The 24,680-nt window shown below is 47.0% G+C and overlaps 1 protein-coding gene across 3 annotated transcripts in view; it reads right to left on the bottom strand.

Annotated features, from left to right (window-relative positions):
* LOC112228490 overlaps positions 1 to 24,680 on the bottom strand; it is a 90,234-nt gene that overhangs the window by 58,107 nt on the left and 7,447 nt on the right. For all 3 annotated transcript variants that reach the window (XR_006080449.1, XM_024393851.2, XM_024393852.2), the window contains exon 3: positions 7,209 to 7,759. Coding sequence is in view for 2 of the 3 variants with exons in the window: in XM_024393851.2 (XP_024249619.1) it covers positions 7,209 to 7,759 (551 nt within the window). In the remaining variant the exon portion in view is untranslated. The remainder of the gene's footprint in view (positions 1 to 7,208; positions 7,760 to 24,680) is intronic.

Genomic DNA, 24,680 nt, shown 5'->3' with positions numbered 1-24,680 from the left:
GCTAGCAGATTGGCATTCAGGGAACGTTGCAACGAAGGACCCAGTTGAAAACCCCCCTCGGGCAGATTACGTCGGTAGTCCAGTCGTGATGGATCGGCGGGGCTCCATGTCGGCAGTAAAAGGGGTCCAGGCCAATTGGCAAAATAGGTATTGTAACCCAAGGAGTGACTGATGGACCTCTTCGGCTAGCTGGGAGATGGGCCTAGCAAAAGCTAGCTCAAGGCAAATTGGTTTTTGCTTCGGGACAGAGACGTTAGCCAGGAGTGGCAACTCGGACAGTAAAATAAAAATATAACAAATATTTGTTTAAATATATGCGAAGAAAAATGATATAAAAATGATATAAAAAGATACACACGACAAGACGAGGACGAAGTCTGACTGCTACGCCATCTTGGAACAAAAAATCAAAGTCAGCTGTCTGACAACTGACCTTGAGAAATAAGTTAATCTCTGAAATGAATGGTATTATTTTTATATTTTGCTTCTATTCACACATGCCTATTTCCATTACTCGTGCTCACATAACTCCAGACAAAATTCAATTCAGTCAAAGTGTTGCAGTTAACTTGGCTGATGTTCTGCTACAGATGTCCTTCTGTCAAGGCCTTGTTGAGTCATGTGGGTGATTTTAGTTCACTCCTAACCATTGGTAACATGGTAATCGCAAAGCCTCAGTTTATCAGCTGCACATGCAGAAACTATAACTGCTGGGTAAGATAGTTAGCAGTGAATGTATTTACTGCACATCAACAGAGTTGCAAAGGAAACTGATAGTTTGTTGATAGTGAGTAGTACACAAATCAAATGCGTCTCAGCCAGGCAGCAAAATATCCTCACTCCACTTGTTTATTAGTTTGCATTTCAAATGTCTGTTTTCTCATCATGACTCTCACATTCCTCTGTGATTTTCCCTCATTCTCCCCCAGATCCCTGTACACACTGCCTCTGTTCTTCTCTCCACTTCCCACTCTCCCTCCCTTCTGCTGAGGTCATGGTGTCTTTTGGCCTATTCCTCCCTCTCAGAGTCTGACTATTGCTTTCCTCTCTTGTTCCATAACGGGGGCAGAACAGAACAGAACTGCCTGTGGACCGCAGGGCCTCTTTGTATCACTGTCTTTCATTTCACATCATCTGCTGAGGATACACTATCTCAGACCATCCATCTGCCTTGCTGTCCATCCATATTGAAATCAACAGGCTTATGCATTTCAATGGGCACCTCTTGCCTGGATTTGCTTAGTTCAGTTCACATACTGTGTGGAAAGTGTAATAGTGCAGTGGTTGATGGTATAGTTCACCTGGTTCACCAACTACTTCTCAGATAAGGTCAGCACAGGTGCATCAAAGCGGGGACCGAGAGACTGAAAAACAGCTTCTATCTCAAGGCCATCAGACTGTTAAACAGCCATCACTAACATTGCTGCCAATATACTGACTCATCTCTAGCCCCTTTAATAATGAAAAATGTATGTAATAAATGTATCACTAGCCACTTTAACTTCTTGATGACAGTGGGGCAATATTGAGTAGCTTGGATGAATAAGGTGCCCTGAGTAAACTACCTGAGAAAAATCCAACCAGGAAGAGGGGTATCTGAGGTTTGTAGTTTCATTTAAGTGATTGCCTATCCAATATGCTGTGTCTATGGGGCCAGATTGCACTTCCGAAGGCTTCCAGCAGATGTGAACAGTCTTTAGAAAATTGTTTGAGGCTTCTATTGTGGAAGGGTGTCGAATAAGAGCTGTTTCAACAAGTGGACTAGGCTGAGGCCAATCAGTTGTTTACTGCGCAGTTACGCGAGCGTGCCGTTCCTTCTTTTTCCTCTGTAATGAATACGCTATTGTCCGGTTGGAATATTATTGAAGATTTATTATAAAAAAGACCCTAAGGATTGATTGTAAACATCGTTTGACATGTTTATACAAACTGTAATGGAACTCTTGACTTTTCGTCTGGATTTTGCGCTTGCGCATTGTGCCTTTGGAATAGTGAACTAAACGCGCGAACAAAACTATTATTTGGACATAAATATGGACGTAATCGAACAAAACTAACATTTCTTGGGGAAGTGGGAGTCCTGGGAAAGCATTCCGATGAGGATCAGCAAAGGTAAGTGAAGATTTCTATGGCTATTTATGACTTTTGCTGACCACAATTTGGAGGGTAACTGTATGGCTTGCTTTTGTGGCTGAACGCTGTTCTCAGATTATTGAATATTGTGCTTTTGCCGTAAAGCTTTTTTGAAATCTGACACAGCGGTTGCATTAAGAACAAGTTTATCTTTAATTCTATGTAAAACATGTATCTTTCATCAAAGTTTATGATGAGTATTTCTGTTATTTGATGTGGCTCTGCAATTTCTCTGGATGTTTTGTAGGCATTTCTGAACATGGCGCCAATGTAAACTGAGGTTTTTGGATATAAATATGAACTTGATCGAACAAAACATATATCTATTGTGTAATATTGAGTCCTGGAAGTGTCATCTGATGAATATCGTCAAAGGTTAGTGATTCATTTGATCTATATTTCTGCTTTTTGTGACATCTCTCTTTGGTTGGAAAATGGCTGAATGCTTTCTGTGACTAGTTGCTGACCTAACATAATGATATGTTCTGCTTTTGCCGAAAAGCCTTTTGGAAATCGGACACTGTGGTTGGATTAACGAGAAGTGTATCTTTAAATTGGTGTAAAATACTTGTATGGTTGAGGAACTTTAATTTTGAGATTTCTGTTGTTTTGAATCACTGGCTGTTGGCGAGGTGGGACGCTAGCGTCCCGAACGATCCCAGAGAGGTTAAACAATGCCACTTTATATAATGTTAACATACCCTACATTACTCATCTCATATGTATATACTGTACTCTATACCGTCTACTGCATCTTGCCTATGCCGTTCGGCCATCTCTCATTCATATATTTTTATGTACATATTCTTTTTCATTCCTTTACACTTGTGTGTATAAAGTAGTTGTTGTGAAATTGTTAGGTTACTTGTTAGATATTACTGCAGGGTCGGAACTAGAAGCACAAGCATTTCGTTACACTCACATTAACATCTGCTAACCATGTGTATGTGACAAATACAATTTGATTTGATTTGATTTTGGGTTCAGTGTGTCAAATCGGAGGGCCTGTTGTCCGGACCTCTGGCAGTCTCTATTGGGGGTACCACAGGGGCCAACTCTTTTCTCTGTATATATCAATGATGTCGCTCTTGCTACGAGTGATTCCTTGATCCACCTCTACGCAGACGACACCATTCTGTATACATCTGGCCCTTCTTTGGACACTGTGTTAACTAACCTCCAAATGAGCTTCAATGCCATACAACACTCCTTCCGTGGCCTCCAACTGCTCTTAAACGCTAGTAAAACTAAATGCATGCTATTCAACCGATCGCTGCCCGCACCAGCCTGCCCGACTAGCATCACTACTCTGGACGGTTCTGACTTAGAATATGTGGACAACTACAAATATCTAGGTGTCTGGCTAGACTGCAAACTCTCCTTCCAGACTCATATTAAGCATCTCCAATCCAAAATTAAATCTAGAATCGGCTTCCTATTTTGCAACAAAGCCTCCTTCACTCATGCTGCCAAACATACCCTCGTAAAACTGACCATCCTACCGATCCTCGGCTTTGGCATTTGACAATGTTATTTTCAAAATAGCCTCCAACACTCTACTCATCAAACTGGATGCAGTCTATCACAGTGCCATCCGTTTTGTCACCAAAGCCCCATATACCACCCACCACTGCGACCTGTATGCTCTTGTCGGCTGGCCCTCGCTACATATTTGTCGCCAGACCCACTGGCTCCAGGTCATCTATAAGTCTATGCTAGGTAAAGCTTCGCCTTACCTCAGCTCACTGTTCACCATAACAACACACACCCGTAGCACACGCTCCAGCAGGTATATTTCACTGGTCATCCCCAAAGCTAACACCCACTTTGGCTGCCTTTCCTTACAGTTCTCTGCTGCCATTGACTGGAACGAATTGCAAAAATCGCTGAAGTTGGAGACTTATATCTCCCTCACTAACTTTAAGCATCAGCTATCTGAGCAGCTTACCGATCACTGAAGCTGTACATAGCCCATCTGTAAATAGCCCACCCAACCACCTACCTCATCCCCATACTGTTTTTATTTACTTTTTGCACACCACTATTTCTACTTGCACATCATCATCTGCACATCTACCACTTCAGTGTTAATTTGCTCAATTGTAATTACGTCGCTACTACGGCATATTTATGGCCTTACCTCCTCACGCCATTTGCACACACTGTATATAGATTTTTCTACTGTACTTTTGTTTATCCTTTGTGTAACTCTGTGTTGTTTTTTGTCGCAATGCTTTGCTTTATCTTGGCCAAGTCACAGTTGTAAATGAGAACTTGTTCTCAACTGGCCTACCTGGTTAAATAAAGGTGAAATAAATCAAATAAATAAATAAAAATAGTATTGCATAGGGACAGTGTGCCAACACGTAATAGCGCTTAATAATGAGCTTAGGAGCCAGTTTCTCCTTGTGGGGACATTACCCACGTCACTATGATGGCTATTTTAAGCTTAGGAGTTAGGTTTAGGGTTAGGGTTACAATTAGAAGTAGGGTTACAATTAGGGTTTTGTGTAAGGGGTTAGTGGTTAGGTTTAGGGTTAAGGAAAATAGGATTTTGAATGGAAATAGATTTGAGGTCCTCACAGGGATAATATAACAATGTATAGTGGGGCAAAAAAGTATTTAGTCAGCCACCAATTGTGCAAGTTCTCCCACTTAAAAAGATGGGAGAGGCCTGTAATTTTCATCATAAGGTACACTTCAACTATGACAGACAAAATGAGAAAAAAAATCTAGAAAATCACATTGTATTTTCCACCATAATTTGCAAATAAATTCATTAAAAATCCTACAATGTGATTTTCTCATTTTGTCTGTCATAGTTGAAGTGTACCTATGATGAAAATTACAGGCCTCTCCCAAGTGGGAGAACTTGCACAATTGGTGACTGACTAAATACTTTTTTGCCCCACTGTATGTGTGTAGAAGAACATAGCATGTGTTTATGTGGTGCATAGTCATGGTTGGTCACCTCTCAGCGCTGACACACACGAACACACATGAACACATCAGCGTAATCTGATCTGATAGGCAGAGGGCAGAAATGTATTACAGGGCCATGGCTGGTCCAGGGACAACTCTGTCTACCTTTGTGCCAACCTAAATACCCACAGGCTAAAACCCAAACAGGCCCTGAAAACAGCATTTTAGAGGAAAATGTCAAGTCCAACATAGTCTATCCTCAGAGAGACTGAACCATCAATTTTTCAACGCCGATACCGATACCGATTATTGGAGGACCAAAAAAAGCAGATACCGATTAATCGTCCGATTTGTTTTATTTTGTTATTTGTAATAATGACAATTACAACAGTACTGAATAAACACTTATTTATTTATTTATTTTTAATTTTACCCCTTTTTTCTCAGTTCTAACTGACTTGCCTAGTTAAATAAAAGGTGTAAAAAATTAAATATATATATATTTTTTTAATAATCGGAAATCGGCGCCCAAAAATACCGATTTCCGATTGTTATGAAAACTTGATCGGCCATTCTGATTAATCGGTCGACCTCTAATTTGAAGACATCCCTCCTGGCTGACATTGGCATGGACAGGGTGTTAAAATATAGCCCAGGGGCTAGACAGGGACTAGGGAGAGAGAAAGAGAAAGTTGTCACAGCTGTTCATTTAAGACCCAGCAACCACTGTGGGCAAAACACACACACACACCACACGCACACACACACACACACACACACACACACACACACACACACACACAATAAAGAACTGCACATTTCAATCACTGACCAATAGTATTTAGGTTTGAGAGGAGTCTCCAGGAGACTTAAGAAGAATAGGTTGTCCCTTCTGAGTACTGACTTGATTTGTGACAGCTCGTCTGCTGCTAAATAGCACTTATCTATAAAGCACTACTATCCTGCTGTATATGCATTAGCCTCTCTTATCTTTACCACTCCCATCAGCTACTGTACCATGGAGCACTTCCAACTGATGACTGCTGACCTTGGCAACCTATCCCTCTGGATGCATTGAGTCCAGTGTAAAGACAAACCAGTTTGGATAATGGTGAGCTACACAAATCAGTAGTTTTCTCCATGGGGTCAACCTGAGGTAACTGAGGAGGATTAGGGCTAAGTAAAAGGCTCCTTCCTCTTTTAACTGGCTGTGGATTTACATAAAGATGTTAGCATTGTCCTGATATGATCCAAGAGCTCAGCTCCTCTCCTTCGGGTGGAGCAGCAACCATGAACCTAGATTGCCCAACTTCTTCATAGGCACAGATCCAAGATCAGTGTACCATCCCCCTAAATACTAACTTTAACCATTAGAGAAGAAATGCAAAACTGATTATAGATCCGTGTCTAGTGGCACTTCATCCTACTTCTGGTTTGGCAGTCACATGAAAGGCAGCATTGTCAAACAGTACGGGTGCCGCAACACAGACCTGTTGTATCCCAAACATTCTGCGACGCCTCAAGGGTTCATTCATCCCACCATGCGATGGTGTAAGGTTCCATATCGGGGCAGAGCCTGTCCGCACGCTCCTGCTCACATTGGTGACCGTCGCTGGTGCCAAGGAGTGCCAACACCCATGCCCAGGGGCACCTCCGACCTCTAGTATACATTCCAGGCCTGGCACCACTACTGCTAATTACAAGCAGGTCCACTAAGGCTGCCTTTGAAGTTTATCCCCCGTTAAGGTCAGGCTACAATGGAAGGTCTGTCCAGGGTCATTACACTTCCTGGATGTTGTTAATGTCCCAATTCTGCTTTAAGCCGTCCAAGATACTCGTATTACTACACTGGGTCTTAGGAAACTCAAAGTGCCGTTCCGGAAACAATCCAAGAAAGGGCGAGAAACTGAGGTTTAGGATTAACAAAAATATGTCTCGTTTGTACATACATTGAGATTTACATAGATAAACATCTAAGGGAGTTGTAAGTTATGACTGTCCTTCAACCATTATACACATTCACGCATGCATGCACACACACACACACACACACACACACACACACGCATTCAAGTGCGCACACACACACACACACACACACACACACACACACACACACACACACACGCACGTGAAGGAAGTACAGTACTCACGGTTTCTCCAGAGTCTCTAGGTCTGTGTGTGTTGGACTCCTTGTGGATGTCGATACACTGTGTAGGTCAGACTCTCCCTCTCTCCTGTCCTCTGTCTCTGTGTGTCGAGTGTCCTTTCCTCCCGTCAGACTCCCGGCGGAGTCACAGTGATCCTGGTCCCCCTCTGCACCACATGTCATTCCTGAGAGGTCTGGCTCAATAGACACCACTGCTAATGCAGTTTCCTCCTCTTGTCCTTCTTCTCCCTCCTCTGCCTGCTGTTCCTCCTGCTGCTGGACTGCTGTGGCGGGTTCAGCCTTGAAGTGGAATAGACTCCCCAGTCTCCTGAAGAAGGCATCTAAAGGGGGAGGACGCGTGGGAGAGCCGGCTCCCGGGGGGCTCGCCGGAGAGCAAGGCACAGAGTCCACTGAGGGGGGTGGGACAAGGGGCTGGTCCGATATGCTGCTGCTGCCCTCTCCTCCTTTCTCCTTTCCCTGGCTCTCTCTGTCCTCCAATGCCTCTCCCAGCACTCCTTCCCTTACATCTCCCTCTTCTTCCGTGCCTTGGAATGCCTGGAACCCCAAGACAATGACACAAAAAAAGAGAGAGAGAGAAAGAGAGGGGTGTGTGTGAAAGCAAATCAGATTAACTTTCTCAGCCGCAGGCTTACCACAGACAAAGCAGTACACAGCAGCACCCTGGCAAAAGGGTAGAACAGGGGATGAGAGCAGAGTGAGATTCCCATGAAAAGCCGGTAAACTGTCTTTCTCCCTCTTCTCTTTCCATCGGCTGTGCCCTCTACAGCAACAGCAGCTAAGTGGCAGCAACTGCTCTCTAATGCAAATGTGTCTATGAAACACACAGCAATCCCCTCCCCCATAGCCCTGCCCACAATGCAGTTAACTCTCTCAGCACCGCAGCAATCCGCCAGGGCAGGAAAAGAGATGGGGCCGGTGTTTACAGCATGCTGCACATCCGTACGTCTCCGCATGAGTAATACAGAGGGAAAAGAGCATCACATACATTCTTCTGCTGCATTTATGTCATCGCCATTGTCAACCTAAACCATTCCTGCACAGAATACGAATCAAGGCTGTCTAATTGAACCATTCCCAGCAGGTAAAACTAGTGGAAATGACATCATGACAAAATGATGTAATTATGATGACATTTCTATTTGTTTTTCCCACTAGGTTAATCTTCAATCGAAAAGTCCCCCAATGTTATTACCCTATTCAAATGTTGTCTGTTTTGGCCAAATGTTGTTTGTAACATGTAGGAGGAAACTCATGGGAAACACTCACCCCACCCACATGTATATAGACATCCTTCACTCTCTGTCCATTAGTAGTCAACAATTAAAACATACACTCATGTTGTGGTTTTGTTTACTTCCTCAGCTACTGTAAATCACTTCCTGCCTTGAGACTACAGTATCCACAAGGAGACACAAAGCAATGTGCTACTAGATTTTAGCATGACAAATCTTAGGATGTGGGGGCTGGGGGAAGGGGGCAGGGGGCAGAATTAGGGTCACCAAATCAATCAGACAGCGGCTGTCAAGGTCCAGACACAATGGACCACAGAGTGACGAGCAGATTCTCAATACTCCTCTCTTCGTTTGCTTGTAGGTGAAAGGATTGGAAAGGTTTTAACCATGTTGCTTTGTTCCTCCAGTCCTCTGAGAACATTATGAAGGAAAGGCATTCAAATGAATTCATATTAACATGTAATATTATAACCATTACATGGACATAAAGCCCATTGTCCTTCAGCATATGGGCACAATGCCTCTTCTGGGACAGCTTCAACCAGTGAACTAGCTCTGGTATCACTGTGTGTGCTTCACCCTTCACAGAGAGGCCTTAAGTGAACATCTCATTCAATTATCCTTCAGCTCATCACAAAGGATGAGAACACACAGACAGACAGGGGATGTCTCACATGGCTGGGATTGGATTTAGCACTCCACCATGTCTCACAGACTTACATCAAATAAATATCAAATGGTTATTCAGCGCAAATCATATATTTTTAATACTCCCAAAAAGTGGTCTTCTATAGGTCTTGGTCCTGGTCTTCTATAGGTCTTGGTCCTGGTCTTCTATAGGTCTTGGTCCTGGTCTTCTATAGGTCTTGGTCCTGGTCTTCTATAGGTCAAAAACATCGCCAGCCAGGTAAACTTTATAGAAATAAAACTTTTTGGGCAGGCATGATTCCAGGACATGTCATTAAAGGGCACTGAGGCCAGTCAATCTCTCTGAACTGATCGAGAGAATAGGCATAAATAGTCCTCACTGTCCCAAATGTCCTTCTAATCCAGATGTAAACTTACTCACTCTGCCCTGCGATCCCACCACCATTCTCCTGTCCTACTGGACTCACTGTCCTCCTGTCCTACTGGACTCACTGTCCTCCTGTCCTACTGGACTCACTGTCCTCCTGGAGTCACTGTCCTCCTGTCCTACTGGACTCACTGTCCTACTGGACTCACTTTCTCTCCTGTCCTACTGGACTCACTTTCTCTCCTGTCCTACTGGACTCACTTTCTCTCCTGTCCTACTGGACTCACTTTCTCTCCTGTCCTACTGGACTCACTGTCCTCCTATACTCACTGTCTTCCTGTCCTACTGGACTCACTCTCTCTCCTGTCCTACTGGACTCACTGTCTCTCCTGTCCTGCTGAACTCACTAACTCTCCTGTCCTACTGGACTCACTGTCTCTCCTGTCCTACTGGACTCACTGTCCTCCTATACTCACTGTCTTCCTGTCCTACTGGACTCACTCTCTCTCCTGTCCTACTGGACTCACTGTCTCTCCTGTCCTGCTGAACTCACTAACTCTCCTGTCCTACTGGACTCACTGTCTCTCCTGTCCTACTGGACTCACTGTATCTCCTGTCCTAATGGACTCACTGTCTCTCCTGTCCTACTGGACTCACTGTCTCTCCTGTCCTACTGGACTCACAGTCTCTCCTTTCCTACTGGACTCACAGTCTCTCCTTTCCTACTGGACTCACTGTCTCTCCTTTCCTACTGGACTCACTAACTCTCCTGTCCTACTGGACTCACTAACTCTCCTGTCCTACTGGACTCACTAACTCTCCTGTCCTACTGGACTCACTGTTTTTCCTGTCCTACTGGACTCACTGTCTCCCCTGTCCTACTGGACTCACTGTCTCTCCTATCCTACTGGACTCACTGTCTCTCCTGTCCTACTGGACTCACAGTCTCTCCTGTCCTACTGGACTCACAGTCTCTCCTGTCCTACTGGACTCACTGTCTCTCCTGTCCTACTGGACTCACTGTCTCTCCTTTCCTACTGGACTCACTGTCTCTCCTGTCCTACTGGACTCACTAACTCTCCTGTCCTGCTGGACTCACTAACTTTCCTGTCCTACTGGACTGATTGTCTGTCCTGTCCTACTGGACTCACTAACTCTCCTGTCCTACTGGACTCACTGTCTCTCCTGTCCTACTGGACTCACTGTCTCTCCTGCCATACTGGTCTCACTGTCTCTCCTGTCCTACTGGTCTCACTGTCTCTCCTGCCCTACTGGTCTCACTGTCTCTCCTGCCCTACTGGACTCACTGTCTCTCCTGTCCTACTGGACTCACTAACCCTCCTGTCCTACTGGACTCACTAACTCTCCTGTCCTACTGGACTCACTCTGTCTCCTGTCCTACTGGACTCACTGTCTCTCCTGTCCTGCTGAACTCACTAACTCTCCTGTCCTACTGGACTCACTGTCTCTCCTGTCCTGCTGAACTCACTAACTCTCCTGTCCTACTGGACTCACTAACTCTCCTGTCCTACTGGACTCACTGTCTCTCCTGTCCTACTGGACTCACTGTCTCTCCTGCCCCACTGGACTCACTGTCTCTCCTATCCTACTGGACTCACTGTCTCTCCTGTCCTACTGGACTCACTGTCTCTCCTGCCATACTGGACTCACTGTCGCTCCTGCCCCACTGGACTCACTGTCTCTCCTATCCTACTGGACTCACTGTCTCTCCTGTCCTACTGGACTCACTGTCTCTCCTGCCATACTGGACTCACTGTCTCTCCTGTCCTACTGGACTCACTGTCTCTCCTGCCATACTGGACTCACTAACCCTCCTGTCCTACTGGACTCACTAACTCTCCTGTCCTACTGGACTCACTGTCTCTCCTGTCCTGCTGAACTCACTAACTCTCCTGTCCTACTGGACTCACTGTCTCTCCTGTCCTACTGGACTCACTGTCTCTCCTGCCACACTGGACTCACGGTCTCTCCTTTCCTACTGGACTCACTGTATCTCCTGTCCTACTGGACTCACTGTATCTCCTGTACTAATGGACTCACTGTCTCTCCTGTCCTACTGGACTCACTCTCTCTCCTGTCCTACTGGACTCACTGTCTCTCCTGTCCTGCTGAACTCACTAACTCTCCTGTCCTACTGGACTCACTGTCTCTCCTGTCCTGCTGAACTCACTAACTCTCCTGTCCTACTGGACTCACTGTCTCTCCTGTCCTACTGGACTCACTGTCTCTCCTGTCCTACTGGACTCACTGTCTCTCCTGCCACACTGGACTCACGGTCTCTCCTTTCCTACTGGACTCACTGTATTTCCTGTCCTACTGGACTCACTGTATCTCCTGTCCTAATGGACTCACTGTCTCTCCTGTCCTACTGGACTCACTGTCTCTCCTGTCCTACTGGACTCACTGTCTCTCCTGTCCTACTGGACTCACTGTCTCTCCTGTCCTACTGGACTCACTGTCTCTCCTGTCCTACTGGACTCACTGTCTCTCCTGTCCTACTGGACTCACTGTCTCTCCTGTCCTACTGGACTCACTGTCTCTCCTGCCACACTGGACTCACGGTCTCTCCTTTCCTACTGGACTCACTGTCTCTCCTGTCCTACTGGACTCACTGTCTCTCCTGTCCTGCTGAACTCACTAACTCTCCTGTCCTACTGGACTCACTGTTTCTCCTGTCCTGCTGAACTCACTAACTCTCCTGTCCTACTGGACTCACTGTCTCTCCTGTCCTACTGGACTCACTGTCTCTACTGTCCTACTGGACTCACTGTCTCTCCTGCCACACTGGACTCACGGTCTCTCCTTTCCTACTGGACTCACTGTATCTCCTGTCCTACTGGACTCACTGTATCTCCTGTCCTACTGGACTCACTGTCTCTCCTGTCCTACTGGACTCACTGTCTCTCCTATCCTACTGGACTCACTGTCTCTCCTGCCATACTGGACTCACTGTCTCTCCTGTCCTACTGGACTCACTGTCTCTCCTGCCATACTGGTCTCACTGTCTCTCCTGTCCTACTGGTCTCACTGTCTCTCCTGCCCTACTGGTCTCACTGTCTCTCCTGCCCTACTGGACTCACTGTCTCTCCTGTCCTACTGGACTCACTAACCCTCCTGTCCTACTGGACTCACTAACTCTCCTGTCCTACTGGACTCACTGTCTCTCCTGTCCTGCTGAACTCACTAACTCTCCTGTCCTACTGGACTCACTGTCTCTCCTGTCCTGCTGAACTCACTAACTCTCCTGTCCTACTGGACTCACTGTCTCTCCTGTCCTACTGGACTCACTGTCCTACTGGACTCACTGTCGCTCCTGCCCTACTGGACTCACTGTCTCTCCTATCCTAATGGACTCACTGTCTCTCCTGTCCTACTGGACTCACTGTCTCTCCTGTCCTGCTGAACTCACTAACTCTCCTGTCCTACTGGACTCACTGTCTCTCCTGTCCTGCTGAACTCACTAACTCTCCTGTCCTACTGGACTCACTGTCTCTCCTGTCCTACTGGACTCACTGTCTCTACTGTCCTACTGGACTCACTGTCTCTCCTGCCACACTGGACTCACGGTCTCTCCTTTCCTACTGGACTCACTGTATCTCCTGTCCTACTGGACTCACTGTATCTCCTGTCCTACTGGACTCACTGTCGCTCCTGCCCTACTGGACTCACTGTCTCTCCTATCCTACTGGACTCACTGTCTCTCCTGTCCTACTGGACTCACTGTCTCTCCTGCCATACTGGTCTCACTGTCTCTCCTGTCCTACTGGTCTCACTGTCTCTCCTGCCCTACTGGTCTCACTGTCTCTCCTGCCCTACTGGACTCACTGTCTCTCCTGTCCTACTGGACTCACTAACCCTCCTGTCCTACTGGACTCACTAACTCTCCTGTCCTACTGGACTCACTGTCTCTCCTGTCCTGCTGAACTCACTAACTCTCCTGTCCTACTGGACTCACTGTCTCTCCTGTCCTACTGGACTCACTGTCTCTCCTGCCACACTGGACTCACGGTCTCTCCTTTCCTACTGGACTCACTGTATCTCCTGTCCTACTGGACTCACTGTATCTCCTGTCCTAATGGACTCACTGTCTCTCCTGTCCTACTGGACTCACTCTCTCTCCTGTCCTACTGGACTCACTGTCTCTCCTGTCCTGCTGAACTCACTAACTCTCCTGTCCTACTGGACTCACTGTCTCTCCTGTCCTGCTGAACTCACTAACTCTCCTGTCCTACTGGACTCACTGTCCCTCCTGTCCTACTGGACTCACTGTCTCTCCTGTCCTACTGGACTCACTGTCTCTCCTGCCACACTGGACTCACGGTCTCTCCTTTCCTACTGGACTCACTGTATCTCCTGTCCTACTGGACTCACTGTATCTCCTGTCCTAATGGACTCACTGTCTCTCCTGTCCTACTGGATTCACTAACCCTCCTGTCCTACTGGACTCACTAACTCTCCTGTCCTACTGGACTCACTGTTTTTCCTGTCCTACTGGACTCACTGTCTCCCCTGTCCTACTGGACTCACTGTCTCTCCTATCCTACTGGACTCACTGTCTCTCCTGTCCTACTGGACTCACAGTCTCTCCTGTCCTACTGGACTCACTGTCTCTCCTGTCCTACTGGACTCACTGTCTCTCCTTTCCTACTGGACTCACTGTCTCTCCTGTCCTACTGGACTCACTAACTCTCCTGTCCTGCTGGATTCACTAACTTTCCTGTCCTACTGGACTGATTGTCTGTCCTGTCCTACTGGACTCACTAACTCTCCTGTCCTACTGGACTCACTGTCTCTCCTGTCCTACTGGACTCACTGTCTCTCCTGCCATACTGGTCTCACTGTCTCTCCTGCCCTACTGGTCTCACTGTCTCTCCTGCCCTACTGGACTCACTGTCTCTCCTGTCCTACTGGACTCACTAACCCTCCTGTCCTACTGGACTCACTAACTCTCCTGTCCTACTGGACTCACTGTCTCTCCTGTCCTGCTGAACTCACTAACTCTCCTGTCCTACTGGACTCACTGTCTCTCCTGTCCTGCTGAACTCACTAACTCTCCTGTCCTACTGGACTCACTGTCTCTCCTGTCCTATTGGACTCACTGTCTCTCCTGTCCTACTGGACTCACTGTCTCTCCTGCCACACTGGACTCACTGTCTCTCCTGCCACACTGGACTCACGGTCTCTCCTTTCCTACTGGACTCACTGTATCTCCTGTCCTACTGGACTCACTGTCGCTCCTGCCCCACTGGACTCACTGTCTCTCCTATCCTACTGGACTCACTGTCTCTCCTGTCCTACTGGACTCACTGTCTCTCCTGCCATACTGGACTCACTGTCTCTCCTGTCCTACTGGACTCACTGTCTCTCCTGCCATACTGGACTCACTAACCCTCCTGTCCTACTGGACTCACTAACTCTCCTGTCCTACTGGACTCACTGTCTCTCCTGTCCTGCTGAACTCACTAACTCTCCTGTCCTACTGGACTCACTGTCTCTCCTGTCCTGCTGAACTCACTAACTCTCCTGTCCTACTGGACTCACTGTCTCTCCTGTCCTACTGGACTCACTGTCTCTCCTGCCACACTGGACTCACGGTCTCTCCTTTCCTACTGGACTCACTGTATCTCCTGTCCTACTGGACTCACTGTATCTCCTGTACTAATGGACTCACTGTCTCTCCTCTCCTACTGGACTCACTCTCTCTCCTGTCCTACTGGACTCACTGTCTCTCCTGTCCTGCTGAACTCACTAACTCTCCTGTCCTACTGGACTCACTGTCTCTCCTGTCCTGCTGAACTCACTAACTCTCCTGTCCTACTGGACTCACTGTCTCTCCTGTCCTACTGGACTCACTGTCTCTCCTGCCACACTGGACTCACGGTCTCTCCTTTCCTACTGGACTCACTGTATCTCCTGTCCTACTGGACTCACTGTATCTCCTGTCCTAATGGACTCACTGTCTCTCCTGTCCTACTGGACTCACTGTCTCTCCTGTCCTACTGGACTCACTGTCTCTCCTGTCCTACTGGACTCACTGTCTCTCCTGTCCTACTGGACTCACTGTCTGTCCTGTCCTACTGGACTCACTGTCTCTCCTGTCCTACTGGACTCACTGTCTCTCCTGTCCTACTGGACTCACTGTCTCTCCTGTCCTACTGGACTCACTGTCTCTCCTGCCACACTGGACTCACGGTCTCTCCTTTCCTACTGGACTCACTGTCTCTCCTGTCCTACTGGACTCACTGTCTCTCCTGTCCTACTGGACTCACTGTCTCTCCTGTCCTGCTGAACTCACTAACTCTCCTGTCCTACTGGACTCACTGTCTCTCCTGTCCTGCTGAACTCACTAACTCTCCTGTCCTACTGGACTCACTGTCTCTCCTGTCCTACTGGACTCACTGTCTCTACTGTCCTACTGGACTCACTGTCTCTCCTGCCACACTGGACTCACAGTCTCTCCTTTCCTACTGGACTCACTGTATCTCCTGTCCTACTGGACTCACTGTATCTCCTGTCCTACTGGACTCACTGTCGCTCCTGCCCTACTGGACTCACTGTCTCTCCTATCCTACTGGACTCACTGTCTCTCCTGCCATACTGGACTCACTGTCTCTCTGTCCTACTGGACTCACTGTCTCTCCTGCCATACTGGTCTCACTGTCTCTCCTGTCCTACTGGTCTCACTGTCTCTCCTGCCCTACTGGTCTCACTGTCTCTCCTGCCCTACTGGACTCACTGTCTCTCCTGTCCTACTGGACTCACTAACCCTCCTGTCCTACTGGACTCACTAACTCTCCTGTCCTACTGGACTCACTGTCTCTCCTGTCCTGCTGAACTCACTAACTCTCCTGTCCTACTGGACTCACTGTCTCTCCTGTCCTGCTGAACTCACTAACTCTCCTGTCCTACTGGACTCACTGTCTCTCCTGTCCTACTGGACTCACTGTCCTACTGGACTCACTGTCGCTCCTGCCCTACTGGACTCACTGTCTCTCCTATCCTACTGGACTCACTGTCTCTCCTGTCCTACTGGACTCACTGTCTCTCCTGTCCTGCTGAACTCACTAACTCTCCTGTCCTACTGGACTCACTGTCTCTCCTGTCCTGCTGAACTCACTAACTCTCCTGTCCTACTGGACTCACTGTCTCTCCTGTCCTACTGGACTCACTGTCTCTACTGTCCTACGGACTCACTGTCTCTCCTGCCACACTGGACTCACGGTCTCTCCTTTCCTACTGGACTCACTGTATCTCCTGTCCTACTGGACTCACTGTATCTCCTGTCCTACTGGACTCACTGTCGCTCCTGCCCTACTGGACTCACTGTCTCTCCTATCCTACTGGACTCACTGTCTCTCCTGCCATACTGGACTCACTGTCTCTCCTGTCCTACTGGACTCACTGTCTCTCCTGCCATACTGGTCTCACTGTCTCTCCTGTCCTACTGGTCTCACTGTCTCTCCTGCCCTACTGGTCTCACTGTCTCTCCTGCCCTACTGGACTCACTGTCTCTCCTGTCCTACTGGACTCACTAACCCTCCTGTCCTACTGGACTCACTAACTCTCCTGTCCTACTGGACTCACTGTCTCTCCTGTCCTGCTGAACTCACTAACTCTCCTGTCCTACTGGACTCACTGTCTCTCCTGTCCTGCTGAACTCACTAACTCTCCTGTCCTACTGGACTCACTGTCTCTCCTGTCCTACTGGACTCACTGTCTCTCCTGCCACACTGGACTCACGGTCTCTCCTTTCCTACTGGACTCACTGTATCTCCTGTCCTACTGGACTCACTGTATCTCCTGTCCTAATGGACTCACTGTCTCTCCTGTCCTACTGGACTCACTGTCTCTCCTGTCCTACTGGACTCACTGTCTCTCCTGTCCTGCTGAACTCACTAACTCTCCTGTCCTACTGGACTCACTGTCTCTCCTGTCCTGCTGAACTCACTAACTCTCCTGTCCTACTGGACTCACTGTCTCTCCTGTCCTACTGGACTCACTGTCTCTCCTGCCACACTGGACTCACTGTATTTCCTGTCCTACTGGACTCACTGTATTTCCTGTCCTACTGGACTCACTGTATCTCCTGTCCTAATGGACTCACTGTCTCTCCTGTCCTACTGGACTCACTGTCTCTCCTGTCCTACTGGACTCACTGTCTCTCCTGTCCTACTGGACTCACTGTCTCTCCTGTCCTACTGGACTCACTGTCTCTCCTGTCCTACTGGACTCACTGTCTCTCCTGTCCTACTGGACTCACTGTCTCTCCTGTCCTACTGGACTCACTGTCTCTCCTGCCACACTGGACTCACGGTCTCTCCTTTCCTACTGGACTCACTGTCTCTCCTGTCCTACTGGACTCACTGTCCCTCCTGTCCTACTGGACTCACTGTCTCTCCTGTCCTGCTGAACTCACTAACTCTCCTGTCCTACTGGACTCACTGTCTCTCCTGTCCTACTGGACTCACTGTCTCTCCTGTCCTACTGGACTCACTGTCTCTCCTGTCCTACTGGACTCACTGTCTCTACTGTCCTACTGGACTCACTGTCTCTCCTGCCACACTGGACTCACGGTCTCTCCTTTCCTACTGGACTCACTGTATCTCCTGTCCTACTGGACTCACTGTATCTCCTGTCCTACTGGACTCACTGTCGCTCCTGCCCTACTGGACTCACTGTCTCTCCTATCCTACTGGACTCACTGTCTCTCCTGCCATACTGGACTCACTGTCTCTCCTGTCCTACTGGACTCACTGTCTCTCCTGCCATACTGGTCTCACTGTCTCTCCTGTCCTACTGGTCTCACTGTCTCTCCTGCCCTACTGGTCTCACTGTCTCTCCTGCCCTACTGGACTCACTGTCTCTCCTGTCCTACTGGACTCACTAACCCTCCTGTCCTACTGGACTCACTAACTCTCCTGTCCTACTGGACTCACTGTCTCTCCTGTCCTGCTGAACTCACTAACTCTCCTGTCCTACTGGACTCACTGTCTCTCCTGTCCTGCTGAACTCACTAACTCTCCTGTCCTACTGGACTCACTGTCTCTCCTGTCCTACTGGACTCACTGTCCTACTGGACTCACTGTCGCTCCTGCCCTACTGGACTCACTGTCTCTCCTATCCTACTGGACTCACTGTCTCTCCTGTCCTACTGGACTCACTGTCTCTCCTGTCCTGCTGAACTCACTAACTCTCCTGTCCTACTGGACTCACTGTCTCTCCTGTCCTGCTGAACTCACTAACTCTCCTGTCCTACTGGACTCACTGTCTCTCCTGTCCTACTGGACTCACTGTCTCTACTGTCCTACTGGACTCACTGTCTCTCCTGCCACACTGGACTCACGGTCTCTCCTTTCCTACTGGACTCACTGTATCTCCTGTCCTACTGGACTCACTGTATCTCCTGTCCTACTGGACTCACTGTCGCTCCTGCCCTATTGGACTCACTGTCTCTCCTATCCTACTGGACTCACTGTCTCTCCTGCCATACTGGACTCACTGTCTCTCCTGTCCTACTGGACTCACTGTCTCTCCTGCCATACTGGTCTCACTGTCTCTCCTGTCCTACTGGTCTCACTGTCTCTCCTGCCCTACTGGTCTCACTGTCTCTCCTGCCCTACTGGACTCACTGTCTCTCCTGTCCTACTGGACTCACTAACCCTCCTGTCCTACTGGACTCACTAACTCTCCTGTCCTACTGGACTCACTGTCTCTCCTGTCCTGCTGAACTCACTAACTCTCCTGTCCTACTGGACTCACTGTCTCTCCTGTCCTGCTGAACTCACTAACTCTCCTGTCCTACTGGACTCACTGTCTCTCCTGTCCCACTGGACTCACTGTCTCTCCTGCCACACTGGACTCACGGTCTCTCCTTTCCTACTGGACTCACTGTATCTCCTGTCCTACTGGACTCACTGTATCTCCTGTCCTAATGGACTCACTGTCTCTCCTGTCCTACTGGACTCACTCTCTCTCCTGTCCTACTGGACTCACTGTCTCTCCTGTCCTGCTGAACTCACTAACTCTCCTGTCCTACTGGACTCACTGTCTCTCCTGTCCTGCTGAACTCACTAACTCTCCTGTCCTACTGGACTCACTGTCTCTCCTGTCCTACTGGACTCACTGTCTCTCCTGTCCTACTGGACTCACTGTCTCTCCTGCCACACTGGACTCACGGTCTCTCCTTTCCTACTGGACTCACTGTATCTCCTGTCCTACTGGACTCACTGTATCTCCTGTCCTAATGGACTCACTGTCTCTCCTGTCCTACTGGACTCACTGTCTCTCCTGTCCTACTGGACTCACTGTCTCTCCTGTCCTACTGGACTCACTGTCTCTCCTTTCCTACTGGACTCACTAACTCTCCTGTCCTACTGGACTCACTAACTCTCCTGTCCTACTGGACTCACTAACTCTCCTGTCCTACTGGACTCACTAACTCTCCTGTCCTACTGGACTCACTGTCTCTCCTGTCCTACTGGACTCACTGTCTCTCCTATCCTACTGGACTCACTGTCTGTCCTGTCCTACTGGACTCACTGTCTGTCCTTTCCTACTGGACTCACTGTCTCTCCTGTCCTACTGGACTCACTAACTCTCCTGTCCTGCTGGACTCACTAACTTTCCTGTCCTACTGGACTGATTATCTGTCCTGTCCTACTGGACTCACTAACTGTCCTGTCCTACTGGACTCACTGTCTCTCCTGTCCTACTGGACTCACTGTCTCTCCTGCCATACTGGTCTCACTGTCTCTCCTGTCTTACTGGTCTCACTGTCTCTCCTGCCCTACTGGACTCACTGTCTCTCCTGCCCTACTGGACTCACTGTCTCTCCTGCCCTACTGGACTCACTGTCTCTCCTGCCCTACTGGACTCACTGTCTCTCCTGCCCTACTGGACTCCCATAATATTTTACTGTTCGACACGTCTTAACCCCATGTATTCTCTGTCTTGCCCCCCTCTCCCCCTCCCCCATGTACTGTCTGTCTTCTGTTTCTCAGTTTCTGTTTTTGATTTATTTGTTTGTTATTTTCTTTTTTCTTTTGTTGTTTTTTTGTAGAGTGTTTTGAGACAATTTCAATAAATACAAATAAATATATCTATAAATCCCTCTATAACTTCCTCTATAACTCCCTCTATTCCCCCCTCTATAACTCCCTCTACACCTCGCTCTATAACTCCCTCTATACTTCTCTCTATTCCCCCCTCTATAACTGCCTCTATACCTCTCTCTAACTCCCTCTATTCCTCCCTCTATACCTCCCTCAATCCCTCTATATCTCCCTCTATAACTCCCTCTATAACTCCCTCTATTCCCCCCTATATAACTCCCTCTATATCTCCCTCTATAACTCCCTCTATTCCGCCCTCTATAACTTCCTCTATAACTCCCTATATTCATCCCCTCTATTCCCCCCTCTATAACTCCCTATATTCATCCCCTCTATTCATCCCCTCTATAACTCCCTCTATTCCTTCCACTATAACTCCCTCTATTCCTTCCACTATTTCTGCGGCGAGACGCTTCGCAGGATGTTGATGAGGGCTGAAAGGGCGGCCGGCCGTGAGCTAGGGGAGTGTGTTTTGATGAGCTCATTCTCTGCTTGTTTGGCCAGCTGACAAAGCCAACAAACTGAGGGAGAAAAGCAACCTCCTATTTTCTGTTGCTGCCGCTGACCTACTTAATATTTCCAAGAACAACCTTTACAGAGGAAGAGGGTGACAAGCCAGGAAAACTCAGCATGCTATAGCTAAGACCGAGCACAGAGCAAATTGAAAATGGGGGAAGATGCTAATATTGCTTTGCTGTTTGACAGAGGGGATGGTAACACTTTATTTGAAGGATCCATACTTAACACATATCTAAGAAAAACAGGCATTTCATAAATGCTTAGGTCAGCGACCCCAAGCTGGTCATTGCAGTACACCTACCGTAAGTGACAACGAAAATGTCAACTTGCTGGTCTTGACAGAAGCGTAAACATTTGTAAAATGCTTACCCACTGCTTATGAATGTGTATGACTGTTTTCTGACCCTTTAAAGGGAGGTGTTTATTATTGGTTAGGTTCTAGTCACAATTAGGGATGCACGATATATCAGTGAACATATCGGAATCGGTCGATGTTAGCTAAAAATACCCACATTGACATCAGCCCGATGTCTAGTTTAACACAGATCTTTAAAACCGATGTCGCTACCGTGCATATGTAGCAGTGTGATGTTGTTCCCCTAGATTATGCACCAAGTTGCACACAAGGACCAATTCAAATAGGCCAGGTCAAGAGGGGAGTTAATAATCTGATAATAATAATAATAATTCAGTGTATATTTTTATTTAATTACAGCTGCATAGCTGTTTTTCTTTGGTGTACAAACACTTTTTCATATCAATATTGTACATGTGACTGTAAACGTTTTGTGGATAATATAAAGATTAATATATAATATAAAGATTCATGTTAACAAGTTTCACAAAGCTCGCTAACTAGGGTATCTATTGTAACTTGTGAGTACTTGGGACAGTGTTTGAGTGAGTGTCTATGTGCTTGCACAGGTGTCTGAGAGCTAGGACTGCGCCAAGGGTTAACATAATGTGTGTTGTCTCTTCGTGTGCAGGTATGTCTTTTATTTTGTCTGAATTATGTTCTGTATCATTTTACTTGTATTGTATGGTGTGCTGTTGTGTATTGAATGTGTGCACGCAGCACCTGTTATTTCCTTTTGGGGCTCTTTTGCCAGACCTTCGGCTAGCAAGGTGTCTGAGAGCTAGGACTGCGCCAAGGGTTAACATAATGTGTGTTGTCTCTTCGTGTGCAGGGCAAATAAAAATAATTCAACTAGCAGACCTCCAGTTGTGGCAGTGTCCTAATTAAAAGTACACAACTCAGAACGAACCACGCTACACATACCTATATAAGTAGGTACATGACATAATAACGACAAGTAAAATGTTGCGCTACACGTGCAACACAGCATTCCTAACCTAGTCCACAATGTCTGCTGTGTGGATCGAGCAGTCAATTGAGAGAGTAAGAACATTTCAGCGAGACAACTCAAAGGCGAAATCCATTAAAACCAAGATAATGGAATTCATTGCCGTTGACAATCAACCGTTCTCTGTCGTGGGTGATGATGGCTTTCATCGTCTGGTCGACCACCGGTACACACTATTGCGCTATTTTTCAGATGTTGCCCTATCGGAGTTACACAGTAGTAGCGTCACTGCTATTAGCTTCCACACATACATACTATGGAACGCCATTTGGGTCTTTGCGTGTCAAAAAGGATACAGTAGCACTGTCAGAGCTGTACAAAAAAATATGTAAACAAGCAAAACACCGGCCACGAACGCTGTGTTTACAATACCGCGTTGGTAATAAAGCATAATTTGTTCGACCGCAACTTCTGGGGTAGCTAGCTTTAGCTTGGTACCTAGCTAGCACCAATACAACCAGCCTGAAAACAATGACCAGTAGAAACTGCAGTCATTTACATTATTCTTAGCAATGTTTTAGGAATCCTTGTGAGTAAGTATTAGCTAGGTTGCCACTTGTTGTTCGCCTATTGAAATTGAACTGCAGTTCATGAAAATAAATAGCTAGCCAGCTACTTAACCCTGTTGCCCAAAGCTAACATTATAAGCAGCCCGCTAGCTTCATCTGGCTAGTGAGGCTCGACCGGAACGGGTTATGTGTTGTGAAGCTAGCAACAATAAGGATAAGGTACAATAGTGGAATTTGCGGTTTGCCTTCAAAATAAGTGTCATTGACAGTGATGCAAATGAATACAAATTGTAGAATTATGCCATACTTTCATTTTGAAGGCTAACCGCAAAGTCCACTATGCTAGCTTCACATAGATGGGTCTGACCACCATTAATAAAATAAGAACTGTCTTATAAATGATGGTTATTTTAGATGACACCTAGCTATATAGGTAGCTAGATAACTATAGCTACTGAAACAGATTATGTTGTGTTATTTGACATGTCAAATAGTGTTATTTGATGTGTATCTTTTTTGACACACTGTACACCCCGTAGAAAGGGTGCTGTGTTTTCCATCCAAATAGGACACATTTTGTAGAGTTGATGCTTGTGCTAATTTTCAAGTTATCAAGTGTGGCCAACAGTGCTTGTCTAGCAACACATTCACTCAACCCTATTGTAAGGTCAACATGTTCAAATGTTTTAAAAAAATGACAAAACAAGCTATATTCATAGCCTTGAGAATTCTCTCTACCCCTTAATCTCTCTTGTCCCCCATTTCCTCTCTTCAACCCCTCCTCGTCTCTCACACGGTTCCTTATTAGCTGCTAGCCTCTCTGTGTGGTCTGAAAAGACCCCTTTATTAATGTGCTAAGAACTAGAGGTCGACCGATTATGATTTTTCAACGCCGATACCGATACCAATTATTGGGGGGCCAAAAAAGCCGATACCGATTAATCGGCCGATTGAAAATAAAATAAAAACATTTATATGTAATAATGACAATTACAACAATACACAAGCAACAACTCTACAAAATGTGTCCTGTTTGGATGGAAAACACAGCACCCTTTCTACGGGGTGTACAGTGTGGGTGTACAGTTATCGAAATGTCTCCCAGCAGACCATTCAAACAAAGACCGTATGAAGATAGGCAGAAACTGCTTCTCCAACAGAAATCCCCGATAAACACAGAGAGAAGAGACCGAAAAACGTGTGATTGAGAGGGATAGAGAACAGTTGATTTGAGAGATATCCAGTGCTTGACTTGGAATGAAACTCATTTTGGATGCTGGGACTGTTTATATTTAGGTGCAGGAGCTCCACATGACTTTTGAGATAATATTCTATGGAGGTCTCAAGTAGAAGAGCATTTGAGGTGGTGGTACTTAGCTCCAGCGAGCTCCTGCCCAAGCCAAGCACTGGAGGTACTGTATCTCCAACTGAATATATATCATCTAAGTGATTGATAGTTTGTATTCAGCAGTCAAAAAAGTATGCCTTACTAACTTTGAAGAACTACTAAAATTGTGATTTTCTCAGATAGTATAGGCAGCAGCGCTATAGAGATGAGATGATGGCTTGGAATGAAATAATAAAGTCATAAAATAAACCAAATGTAATATACACAACTGAAATATTTTAAAGTAATGTGAATAAGTGATGGTTAATAAGGGATGAGCAGTAATGAGCAGTCACT

The sequence above is a fragment of the Oncorhynchus tshawytscha genome, linkage group LG30 (genome assembly GCF_018296145.1).
Source record: "Oncorhynchus tshawytscha isolate Ot180627B linkage group LG30, Otsh_v2.0, whole genome shotgun sequence".
Taxonomy (NCBI): Eukaryota; Metazoa; Chordata; class Actinopteri; order Salmoniformes; family Salmonidae; genus Oncorhynchus; species Oncorhynchus tshawytscha.
The sequence above is the reverse complement of the archived record's forward strand: the minus strand, read 5'-3'. Positions and strand labels throughout refer to the sequence as shown.